This window comes from Carlito syrichta, unplaced genomic scaffold (assembly GCF_000164805.1).
Source record: "Carlito syrichta isolate Samal-C Ts95f unplaced genomic scaffold, Tarsius_syrichta-2.0.1 Scaffold308099, whole genome shotgun sequence".
Taxonomy (NCBI): domain Eukaryota; kingdom Metazoa; phylum Chordata; class Mammalia; order Primates; family Tarsiidae; genus Carlito; species Carlito syrichta.
The window spans coordinates 429,661-442,819 of record NW_007252195.1 but is presented as its reverse complement, the minus strand read 5'-3'; the positions used below and the strand labels follow the sequence as shown (position 1 = coordinate 442,819).

The 13,159-nt window shown below is 40.9% G+C and overlaps 1 protein-coding gene across 2 annotated transcripts in view; it reads right to left on the bottom strand.

The window, feature by feature from the left end:
* The window catches only part of AFG1L (AFG1 like ATPase), a 212,836-nt gene that overhangs the window by 136,627 nt on the left and 63,050 nt on the right, over positions 1-13,159 (bottom strand). For both annotated transcript variants that reach the window (XM_008064891.1, XM_021715972.1), the window contains exons 4-5: positions 12,131-12,232; positions 10,116-10,246 (exon numbers count right to left, since the gene is read on the bottom strand). In XM_008064891.1, the coding sequence (XP_008063082.1) occupies positions 10,116-10,246; positions 12,131-12,232 (233 nt within the window). The remainder of the gene's footprint in view (positions 1-10,115; positions 10,247-12,130; positions 12,233-13,159) is intronic.

The window sequence follows — 13,159 nt, the reverse complement described above, 5'->3', positions numbered from 1 at the left end:
TTTTTAGACCAAGTTAGAGGACATAGAAACTAGTGGAATTCATTAAATTAGATATCAAAATACTAAAAGTTACCAACTAAACGGTTACAACATGAGTTGCACGGGGCTAAATCACTTTTCTCTTTACAGTTCATATCTTACTCAAAAGTTTAATTATTTCTTTCCTACCTGAACAGAACAAAAGCAAGAAATGGGGACGTGCAATTTTGTTGTTGTTGCTGTCTCAGGCCATAACTTGAAAACATATTAACTAAAAAGCTAGTAAAGTTTCCTTAAATTAAAAAGACTTCAGGAACTTCAAAAATAGCGATGAAAATGGAAGGGAAAGCGGTGCTGATTTTATTTAATTTGGAGCTTAGGACCACTGTCAAATTTTGCTTCCGCAAAAACACTCACAGAGAAGGTCCTTTTCAAACGCGTGAACACCAGTGGCATTTCTGATGAGAGGACAAGACAAGCTGGCAAATTTTAATAGCAACTGCACTTTTAAATTCCCAATACACTAACTTTTTAAAAGAACACTATCAAGTAGGAGTCACCCAATTTTGGAGAATAAAAATAGTCATTTGACTATATCATTAATGTTTTTTTTAAAAATTAAAAATAGCTTTTATGCCCTAAGTTTCAGAGATGTGAACAATTAGCTTATAACACAGTGCAAAGATTCAAACTGAAAGTTGAAGAAAGCAAACAGTAAATTATAATTCAACCAGATTTATAATTTGTTTTTATATTGCAGAATGTTTTTGTCCTATCAGAGTAAATTAACCTGGAGAAGCTATGACTTAACGAATAAAGCTGGAGTCACTTGGTGCAGCCCGGTGCCAGTGTATACTCTTTTGATCTTGTCTCCGCACTTGTCCAGCCTTACTGGGGAACAGTAATTTTACAGTATAAGTGAACAGAAGACAATTGGCCACACATTCTTGGCAAGCCAGCTTTTTCAGCACCCAGCATTTCATTACCAACAGGAACAAAAGAGAAGGCTACAGATTACCAATAAGGGTAGTCTGCTAATATGGAGAGTGGAGACATTTCATTAGCATTAAAGAGAAAAGACTTTTTATGACCTAGAGTTGCTTTCCATTATGACTCACTTAAGTAAAAAAAAAAAAAAAAAAAAAGAAAGAAAGAAAAAAAATTCTAATGGTTAATTTACATGTGTAAGTGGTTGAGTCTCAGTCACCGCAGATTGGTGCAGTGCCATATAATGAGTGACAAACATAAGCATGCATTATCAGTAATTAGGATTAGCACAAAAATAAGCACCTATTTTTTATTAGTAGTTTTAATAGCATTCCTGCTTTATAAAAATGGTTAAAACTATTTTTTAAATGATACTGATAGCTTATAGAGAATTTTGCATGCCAGAATTCCTTTTTTTTTTTTGTATGTGTGACCATATTAGTAAAACATCTATTTAGTGCCCCTAAAAAGAGACATAAAGAAATACTTTTTTTCCCTTAAGAATCAATTTTCCAGTTCAGGGGTTCAAGACCAACCTGGGCAACTTGGCGAGACTTTGTCTCTACAATCAATCAATCAATCATCAATAAGCCAGGCATAGTGGCTACTTTGAAAGCTGAGACAGAAGAATTGCCTGAATCCAGCAGGTCGAGGCTGTGGTGGCTGTAAACATGCCACTGCACTCCAACCTGAGTAACAGAGTGAGACTACAGCTCAAAAAAAAAAAATCTGTTTTCCTCAGTATTCTGGTGTCTTCAGAATCATAAATGGTTTACGAAGTAACATAAATATTCAAAGAGGACATAAGGAAGGCCCTAAAAAAAACTTTGAAGATAAGCTCTTCTTTTATTTCACCATCCCAAAGCACAAAAACCAACCTATCTAGACATGTGTCTGAGCCAGGATAAGAATAGTATATCTGATATCGCAGGTAAAACTGAAGCACTATGTTTGGTAAATATGCCCAAGCCAATGAAGAACATTCTGCAGGTGTCATCTGAATGCTACTAATACGTCATCTTCAAAATTTCTTAAATTCAAGAGTATAAAAACATGAGTATATTCTTGTTTTGGTTTTTTTTGAGTTGGAATCTCACTATGTCACCCTCGACCTGTTGGGCTCTGGCGATCCTTCCGCCTCAGCCTTCTGTGTAGCCAAAATTACAGGCACGCGCTACCATGCCTGGCTGATTTTTTTTTTTTTTTTATTGTAGAGATGAGGTCTCGCCAAGTTGCCCAGGCAGGTCTCGAACCCGCGGGCTCAGGCAATCCACTCACCTCAGCCTCCCAAAGCACGGGATTACAGGCTGGGCCACCAAGTCCGGCTATATTCTTGTTTTTAAGCAGCAATAATTCTCATTCATCTCCCTAGTAAAATAAATATTAGCACCACTTAAAGGCCAATAATAACTAGCAGAAATCAATCTACTAATATGGCTCAATTTTGAAAGTGAACTGGTGACTTCTGTGGTAGACATACTATTGTGAAGAATAAAGTGCCCAAAAATTCTTGTCTAATAAATCAGCCAATGTTGTACTAGGCTTAATAAACTTAAGGATAATTTTTAGATTCTATCACTAAAACACCTTACCAAAACCCACCCACTTGTAGAGTTGTATATTTAAACACATAATACAAGACTTTATATACCAAGAAAAACATAACATAGCTGTTACAAGTAAGTAAGTATATTGATGTTAGATTTAAACTGTGATCTTGGTTAAGTTACTTAACCTCTCTGGCTCCCAATTTCCTCATCAATATAATGAAAGCGGTATTACTACCTACCCTGTAAAACTATTATGAGACATATAGTAAACTTTCAAGAAATATTACCTATGACTATTATCTATATATGGTGTATATGCTAATATAATTCTATAATTCTGTATAGAAGTTTAGCAATAGTTGGAATGATATATAGCATTATACAGTGACTAAGAACATGTGCATATTCAAAAGCACTCAACGAACAGTAGCTAATATCACAGAACATACATAATGGAATATAAGCATTCCAATAAAGAAATGGGCAATGCCTCAAACAGTTCATAAATGATAGATTGAACTAGTAAGTAAACAAACATGAAAAACAACCATATTTATTTCCTGAAGGACTACAGATTAAAATGAGATACCATTTTTCATCCATTAAATGAGATTAGAAGGTTCAAATAATTCAGAATGTTAACAGGAAAAATGTGAGTCGAAGTTATAAGATGCCTTGAGTTCTGTAAACACCGATTTTGCTTGAGAAGTATGATTCTGTATAAGGTTTCACAGGAGAGGAACTTCAGTAGTCATCATTCGGCATTAGGATTCATTCATTCATTCATTCATCCACTGTTTATTCATTCATTCTCAGGCACTGTTGTAGAAACTTGAGACACATCAATTAACAAAACTCATGCCTTCAAGTTTACATTCTGTGATAGAATATAGATAAACAAAAAAACAGAATAATTAGAAAGTGATATATGTCATGGGAAAAAAGGAGTGGGGGCGTGGGAAGCAGAGGGTCAATGGCAAATTGCAATTTTAAATAGGGTGTCAGGATAGGACTTGTTAAGGAGATAACTGAGCCAAGGTCGACAGGAATGAGGAAGTGGTTTTTTGTTTTGTTTTTTTTTTTGAGTTGGAGTCTCACTCTGTCGCCCAGACTGGAGTGCAGTGGCCGCTCCAGGCCACCGCAACCTCGACCTGCTGGGCTCTGGCGATCCTTCCGCCTCAGCCTTCCAAGTAGCCGGAATTACAGGCGCGTGCTACCACGCCCAGCTAATTTTTTGATTTATTGTAGAGATGAGGTCTCGCTGCCCAGGCGGGTCTCGAACCCGCGGGCTCAGGCAATCCACTCACCTCAGGAAAGTGGTTTTTAAGGATATGTCAGGGTGTGAAGGAAAGACCAGCAAAGGGTGCTACCTGGGCGTTAGTAGAACACACACCCCAGAGCTCCAGCCTGTGGCCAGAGAGAATTCATAGGGCCTCTCCAGCCTGAAGACTCTCGGATCACCTTTCCTGCTGCTTCTTTTACTTTAAACATTCAGGCATTTGCCAGCAAACTTAAAAGTGACCCATTCCCTTTTCATATATATGGATATATATGGGAGAACCCCCAAAAATGTATACACATGTTAAGAGATATTTTCTGTGGTACTTTTCCAAGTTGAATTAAATTACATAGACATGTGTAATATGAAGTTTGCTCAACCATGCTTCTGACATTTTCTTTGACTGTCCTGCCTGTCGTGTGGTGACACTAGCATCATTTGATGAGCACCATCTTTTGAGCGAATGTCATACTTAAAATGTGTATACATTTTTTGACATCCCTGTGTATGTGTATAGCTATAGATGTGTGTGTATGTATGTATTTATATTATACACACACATACTGTTATGTATATGCATATACCAGGGGAGATCCCCCTCAAAAAACGGAATTATCTTTTGGAGGGTAGGTCCCTAGTAGTACAGGCTTCACCCGCTTAGTAAGTGTTCTAGGAACCCATTGGCATCCGTGAACCGGCTAGTGTTTGGCTTCAGTGATTTTTTTTTTTTTTTTTTTGGTAAGTCTTTCAGTCGAGTTTGCCCATTTCATAATGGGTGATTTAAATGAACAATCTGCTCACACAGTGCTGAGCACTCAGCAGTTTTTGACCAAAAATTACATGACCTCTGTGCCCTACCCTCCCTACCCACCCAGTCTCACCCCAAGTGACTTTTTGTTTGTTTGTTTGTTTCTCCAGATGAAAAAAAAAATCCTCAAAGGGAAACATTTTGCCAATGTGGAAGAGGTGAAACAAAAAATAGGAGTCAGACAAAAGCCACAAAGGCAGCTGCCAGTATAAACAAGTTTCCCATGGAAGGGCCCCCGGACGTGGTAGAACAACTAGGCATTAGTCTGTAGGCCAGATTTTTTTAAAGTACCCTGTGAAAGGCAGAAAAACACCCACATCCAGTTCCCCTGCATTTGCTGCTAGGGCTAGGCTGCCAGCCACTCGGGTGCTAGAAGTCCCATGTATACACAGCCCTCAGAATGGGGGAAGCCTGTTCTGTGCAGAAGGTATACCCAGTGCCCGGGCTCTGCCTGATTGTTCTAAATGGTGTTGATGTTGGGGATCAGACTGCTGGTGCAGCAGCATTTTGGGGTATCCCTTTATCATCTTGATTTTATCTTATTTTTTAGTCAGAGTCTCACTGTCGCCCAGGCTGGAGTACAGTGGCACGCTCACAGCCACTACAGCCTCGACTTGCTGCGCTCAGGTGATCCTTCCACCTCAGCTTTCCAAGTAGCTGGAACTACAGGCACGTGCCACCATGCCCGGCTCATTTTTTGACTTATTGTAGAGATGAGGTCTCACCAAGTTGCCCAGGCTAGTCTCGAACCTTCGGGCTCAGGCAATCCTCTCATCTCAGCCTCCCAAAGTGCTGGGAATACAAGCGTGAGCCATCGAGCCCAGCTCATCTTGAATTTTAGAGAAGAGAGTTACGTAGTGATTTGAACTTGTGACGATCCAGTTTGGGTGGACTGGAAATGCTTCTCCAAAACCAGCTGAAGACAGTTCAGGATACTGAAACTAGGAAATTACGGCTCTGTTCAGAGGTCTCTTTCTCCTGCAAGAGACACTCTCCTGCCCTTAGATTCTCACTTTCTCTGGCTCTGCTCCACATCAAGCATATGCAGGGATCAGCCTTTCTTGCACACTGTGGTAAGCTCCAAGGTTCAAGCTTGGCATCGCAAAGGAAATAAAGAGCAAGACTGTTCACATTCTTCATTCTAGGACATTCAAGCCAGCACTGCTCAAGAAAATAGGGTCAACTCTATTGTCAACTCTTAACCCACAAGAATGCTATGTCAAAATTTGGGGTCAAATAAACCAATCAATTTGGTATAGTCTTGTTTTGTCATCTCTGTGCATATTTTCTTCAGAGCCCTGCTGGGAAAGCAGCATCTGGTATAATACCCAACTGCTAACCATGCTTCCCTAATCTATGAAGAAAACAGGACTGAGAACAGCAGGGAGCAGTGAGTGAGGCTGAAATTGTAGAAGTAAGGTCAGAGAGGAAGCAGAGAGTTTGCACAAGGAAAATGAAACTATCTTATATTACATACTATCTCCCCTTAGAGTACAGCCCTTTCTTTTTCTTTTTTTTAGAGATGGGGTCTCACTTTGTCACCCAGGTTGGAGTGCAGTGGCATGTCATCATAGTCACCATAGCCTCAAGTGATCCTCTTGCCTATGCCTCCTAAATAGCTGAGACTACAGGCATGTGTCACAAACTCAGTTAATTTTTTTTTACTTTTTTGTAAACATGGGGCTCGCTATGTTGCCCACTCAAACTCCTAGCCTCAAGCGATCCTCCCACCTCAGTCTCCCAAACGCCGGGATTACAGGTGTGCGTCACCCCACGAAGCCACGAGCCCTTTTGAGTTGGCTTTTCTGTTACCTGCAGCCAAAAGCATTCTTGGTAGATACTCATCTTTGTTCTTCTTGAGTTTTAGTTCATTAGGTAATTCTCCTTCAATGGGAAATTACAGATTTTATATTAAGGAAGGTGAAATTTCCTCATAATACTTCTTACCAATGTTTATGCTATATTTTACAGATTACAGAAAAATCTCTCTTGACATAGCAGATAGGAGTAAAACATGAGTTAAATAGTTCTATTCTCAGCCAGGCATGGTGACTCACGCCTGTAATCCCAGCACTTTGGGAGGCCAAGGCGAGAGGATTGCCTGAGCCCATGGGTTCGAGACCAGCCTGGGCAACATGGCAAGATCATGTCTATACAATAAATAAAAAATTAGCAGGGTGTGATGGCACACACCTGTAGTCCCAACTATTTGGAAGGCTGTGGCAGAAGGATTGCCTGAGCCCAGCAAGCCGAGGCTGTGGTGGCCATGAGCATGCCACTGCACTTCAGTCTGGGTGACAGAGTGAGACTCCAACTCAAAAAAAAAAAATAGTCTTAGTCTTACCAAGACCCTGTTTGCAAGAAATAGGCACAGGAAAGCTAGCTAAAGAAAAAAGATGAGCCGGGTGTGGTGGCTTACACATGTAATCCCAGCATTTTGGGCAGCAGAGGTGAGAGGATTGCCTGAGCCCAGGGGTTTGAGACTAGCCTGGGCAACTTGGCAAGACCTTGTCTCTACAATAAGTCAAAAAAAATGAGCCAGGAGTGATGGCACACGCCTGTGGTTCCAGCTACTTGGAAGGCTGAGGTGGAGGGATAGCCTGAGCCCAGCAGGTCAAGGCTGCAGTGGCCATGAGTGTGCCACTGCACTAGAGCCTAGGTGTCAGAGTGAGACGCTGACTCAAAAAAAAATTTAAAAAAAAAAGGAAAAGAAAAAAGATGTACTGACTTACTTGATGGCCAGCTGCAGTGGCTCATGCCTGTAATCCTAACATTTATGGAGGACAAGGTGGGAGGATTGCTTGAGCCCAAGAGTTCGGGACCAGCCTAGGCAACATGGCAAAACTTTGTCTCTACAAAAATATTTAAAAATTGGCTGGGTGTGGGGGTATACACCTGTAGTCCCAGTTATGTGGTAGGCTGGGGAGGAAGGATCACCTACGCCCAGCAGATCAAGGCTACAGGGGGCCATGATCATGGTACTGCATCCAAGCCTGCGTAACCCAGTGAGACCCTGATTCAAAAAAAAATTTTTTTAATAAAAAATAATTTAAGCCGGGCTCGGTGGCTCAGCCTGTAATCCCGCACCTTTGGGAGGCTGAAGTGAGTGGATTGCCTGAGCCCGCAGGTTCGAGACCTGCCTGGGCAGCGAGACCTCATCTCTACAATAAATCAAAAAATCAGCTGGGCGTGGTAGTGCATGCCTGTAATTCCGGCTACTCAGAAGGCTGAGGTGGAAGGATCGCCAGAGCCCAGCAGGCGAGGCTGCAGTGGCCGAGAGCAGCCACTGCACTCCAGTCTGGGCGACCGAGTGAGACTCCAACTCAAAAAAACAAACAAAATAAAACCAAACCAAAAAAATTAATTTAAAAAGAAAGAAAGAAAACCGATGTACTTGAGCCTCCAGAATGGGGACAAGCACCGATGGCACTCCAGCCTGGTCGACAGAATGAGACTCTGACTCAAAAAAAATTAAATTAAATTAAATTAAAAAGTTATAGATAATTATTTTTACATCATACCCGAAATATTCTGATGTCTTTAGATTTCTCATGTCTATGTGAAGGTAATAATAATAACTATTGTGCAGAATTAAATGAAAGAAGGCTCTAAAAACACATTATAAACCCTGAATCATAAAGACTGGGTATTGATACACCTTCTTAAAAATTAAATTTCTTTTTTTTTTTTTTTGAGTTGGAGTCTCACTCTGTCGCCCAGACTGGAGTGCAGTGGCCACTCCCGGCCACCGCAGCCTCGACCTGCTGGGCTCCGGCGATCCTTCCGTTCAGCCTTCCAAGTAGCTGGAACTACAAGCGCGCGCTACCACGCCCAGCTAATAAAAATTAAATTTCAATACCTTAACCAGAAATTTAACTATGACCATACGATGTTATTTAGAGATATTTTGGTTACAAGTCTAGTAATAGAAAATGAAGAGAAATGGCCCTTATGGATTCATCACTGACTTTTGTTCTTGAAAGCAGCATGACTGTTAACTTGGTGCTGTTTTCAGAACAACAAAATGAGGCCCTTCTCTCTCTGCAATACATTGGTGCACACAGAGGCTGGGGGGGCATCTGTTCTCTTGTCTCTTGCATGAGCCTTCCCTCAGAACTTGCTAGACACGGGACGAATGCTAGTCTGTCTTAACGTGATGGAAAGGAGCAAGAAGGCATGGTCCCTCCTCCGCAGATGGCTTAGCGTAGCAGCATTCCTGGTGACCGTGCTGCTCTCCCCTGTTCAAGTCTTGAGACTCCTGTGAGTTACATGTGCCAGCAGTAAAGGAGAGCCAGGATTTGGGGTGAAAGCATCCTGGCTATACCATCCTCCCACCAACCCAGGTTGTAAAACATAGAGAACAGGCATTCGCTCACTACCAATTTAAATGCATATTTTCAGAGAATCCTAAACCTAAAAGAAACTTCAAAAGTTCAACAAGGCAATTTTCTCCCTTCATCCCAGACATGTAAGTTTACTGTGTGGCTTGAATGAGGTGTGTCAACTGCTTGTTCTTTTTTGTTTTTGCAGAATCTTACTCTGTCGCCCAGGCTGGAGTGCAGTGGCAAGCTCATCGCCACCCCAGTGTCAACCTGCTGGGCTCCAGCGATCCTTCCGCCTCAACCTTCCAAGTAGCTGGAACTACAGGCGCATGCTACCACGCCCAGCTAATTTTTTTTTCCATTGTAGTGATGAGGGCTCACCAAGTTGCCCAGGCTGGTCTCGAACCATTATCCACTCGCCTTAGTCTCCCAAAGTGCTGGGATTACAGGCTAAGCCACCGAGCCCAGCCCACTTGTTCTTTATATAACACTTTTTAAAGTTCTCTAACATTTTTAAAGACACCATTTTATAACCAGTACATTATCTCTGTGGTGTAGGTGAGATGTTGGGCCATAAACCAGAATTTAGAGGTGGCAAACTTTTCCTGTGAAAGACTGAGAAGTAAATATTTTAGGCTTTGCAAGCCACATAGAGTCTCTGTTTTCTACTTCCTCATCCCCCCCCCGCCTTTATTTATTTATTTTGGGTCAGGGTCTCGCTCTGTCACCCAGGCTGGAGTACAGTGGCACGATCACAGTTCACCAAACCCTTGACCTCCTGGGCTCATGCAATCCTTCTACCTCAGGCTCCTGAGTAGCTAGGACTACAGGCATGCGCCAACATGCCCAGCTAATTTTCATTTTTATTTTTTATTTCTTGTAGCGATGAGGTCTTGCTATGATGCCCAGCTTGGCATCCCAAGGTGTGGGGATTGCAGGCATGAGCCACCACAGCCGGCTCAACTACCTTTAAAAATGTAAAAACTCTTCTTTTCTCCTAACCATACAAACAGGTAGGTCAGATGTGCCCTGTGGTCTTGGTGGTTTGCCAACCCCTGAACTAGAGAGTTAAACTGAAATAAGAGACAAAGTGTCAACTTATAAAAAAGTGATAAAACCAGGAGCAAAAATTAAATCTTCATACCTCATTCAATCTACCGTTCTACAGCTATGAAAAATCTCTACTTTACCTGAAATTCATCAAAACATAAGAGACAGGCTTCTCCACTGATTTCTTCGGCAATAGGAGCTATTGGATCATATGATTTAGTCATAAATCCTGCTTTTCTTTTTGGCAAACTCTGTTTAAGGCGATGTATTCCTTAAATGGATGAAATTAAACACAGACCAAATATTAGATTAGTACATGTTAGACAATGATAAGATATTCTTAAATCTCTAAATGAAACATACATGTGAACAAAAAAATCAAGTTTAAATTTGATTATTGATATTGGTTGCATTTTCTCTAAGTTGTTCAAATATTATTATATTCTTATATTTGTAAGGAAATTTCAAGGTCATTCCATGTCAACTCTTCAATCACTTGTCAGAGATGACAAGGTAATAGGCTGGATTTCAGGGATAGGAGTGGAAGGTGCAAGCCTGCCCAAGTAGTGCATGTTATGTCTAGCATAAGGGTGGGGACCCCCCAAAATCTGGAATTTATTCATAAAAACTTGTGTATTTGTTCTTACATGTTCAAACTTCAGTCACCTTCAAAGTACTCTCCGTTTGATGCAATACACCTGTATCAAGACACTTTTTCACTGCTCAAAACAGTTTGTGAACTCATCCATTTTGATGTCTTTTAGTGCTTCTGCTGTTTTTGTTTCACCTCCTTCACATCGGCCAAACATTTCCCTTTGAGGACTTTTTTCATTGAAGAAACTAAAAAAAGTCTCTTGGGGTGAGATGGGGTGAATAGGGAGGGTGGATCATGGGGGTCATGTCATGTTTGGTCAAAAACTGCTGAACACTCAGCGTGGTGTGGGCAGGTGCGCTTGTAAGTCACCCATCCTGAAATGGGCAAACACATTGAAAGAATCTGTAAAAAAAAAATTCACTGAAGCCAAATGCAGCCTCTCACAGCAACACTAGCTGGTCCACGGATGCCGATGGGTTCCCAGGACACTCAGCAGGGGAAGCCAGTACTACAACTGGCCTGCTCTCTGAAGAATAATTCCAGTTTGGGGGTCTTCCCTCATATCTAGTCACCACGTTCCCTTGTCACTAGCCTAATCACTAAAGCAGAGCCACTTCGTTCATTATGTATATACTAAATGCTGAAAGTGTCATTAGAAAAACACAAGGTTCCTACCCCAAGAGGTCACAGTGTAGCTGGTAGATAAACATGCAGAAGTGAAAGAACACAGGAACACTGGCAGAGCCACAACGCTCACACGCAAGCACAAGCCAAATGCCTACATGCTAAGGAACACAAGGAATGGCCTAATCCAGAATAATGTATGAAGCCAGTATGGTAGCTCACACCTGTAATTCCCCAGCACTTTGGGAGGCCAAGACAGGAGGACTGCTTGAGCTTAGGAGTTTCAGACCAGAAGCCTGGGCAATATAGCAAGGCCTCATGTCTACTTTTAAAAAATCAAAAAATTAGCTGGGCGTGGTGGCATGCAACTGTAGTGCCCACTATTTGAGAGGCTAAGGCAGGAGGATCACTTGAGCCCAGGAGTTCAAGGCTGCGGTGAGCCGTGATTGTGCCACTGCACTCCAATCTGGGTGACAGAGTAAGACCACAATTTAAAAAAAAAAAAAGGAAGAAGAACTTCTTGAAGCAGGTTTTTATAAACATTTTTTAAAATCAACTTTTAGTAGAAATAGGAAATGCCTGACCTTCATATAGTGACTTCTGTTCTCTGATTTGGAAGTGTTGAGATGATCTTAAGGGCCAACTCTGGACACATAACTGACAGCTTCAATATAGCACAAAACAAATAAACCAAATAAAATGTTGCCGAGGCTGGTCTCGGACTCCTGGACTTAAGCAATACTCTCGCCTCAGCTTCCCAAAGTGCTGGGATTATAGGTGTGAGTCATTGTACCTGGCTTCTATTCTTTTTAAATTAAAGAAAATTTAATTAAAAATAATAATAAAATAAAAGATTACATATCCATTAAATGAAGAAAGCTGTTTTGTAGTGTTTGCCCGAAGAAAAAAATAACTTCTTTCAAATAATTAACTTACTTTTGTGCACATCTAGCATAAATCCATGAAAATGAACTCGTTTTTTCCTCTTCATTTCCACATAAGCATAAAACATGTCCATCACCATTGTTTTTCCTGTACCTTAAAAATAAAAAATAAAAAATAATTAAAGAACACTGTTAAACAGCATGTGCTGATTGCTCTAATGATTGTTCATTAGCTTTGAGATAATGAAGCCACACTCTTCCGTGGAAAGCTGAAGACTATGTTACTTCTTTACAAGGAGGTGCTTACTTGGTATGTTAACCAGCTAAAAATAAAATGTTGATATTACTATTTTCTGTTAAAATGCTGTTTCTGGGAAATGCAACATTTAGTTAACACATCAGGGACTATTTTCCCTAAAGAACTATGTTCATAAATTGGTAAGACTTAGTTGGGCACTATGGCTCATGCCTGCAATCCCAGCACTTTGGGAGGTAGAAGAGAGAGGATTGCCTGAGTCCAAGGGTTCAGGACAAGCCTGGACAACTTGGTGAGCCCTCGTCTTTACAATAAATCAAAAAATTAGCTGGGCATGGTGTGTGCGATCCTATAGTTCCAGCTACTTGGAAGGCTGAGGCAGAAGGATCGCCTGAACCCAGCAAATCGAGACTGTGGCCATGAGCAGCGTGACACTGCACTCCAGCCTGGGTGACAGAGTGAGACTCCAACTCAAAAAAAATTAAAATAAAACTAGCAAGATTTACAGATTATGTATTCTTCAGTCTTCTCTTCCAAAAGACACTAACATAAATAAAATAATTAATTAAATAAATATGGGTTGGGTTGTTAATAGGCATGAGGAACTGTCTTAGCCACTACGTGAAAATGTAAAAATGCAAAATAAGAAACTTAGGAGGTGAAAAATGAAGATTAGTATCTAACATAAATACTGAAAATGAATCATATATGTAGATTAGAGCTGGAGAATTGCCAATTATAACACTTCCATTTTTTAAAAATGAGAATATACGTTTTCAAAATGAGGTCTACTGGAAGAAATTCTGATACCGCCAAATCTTTATA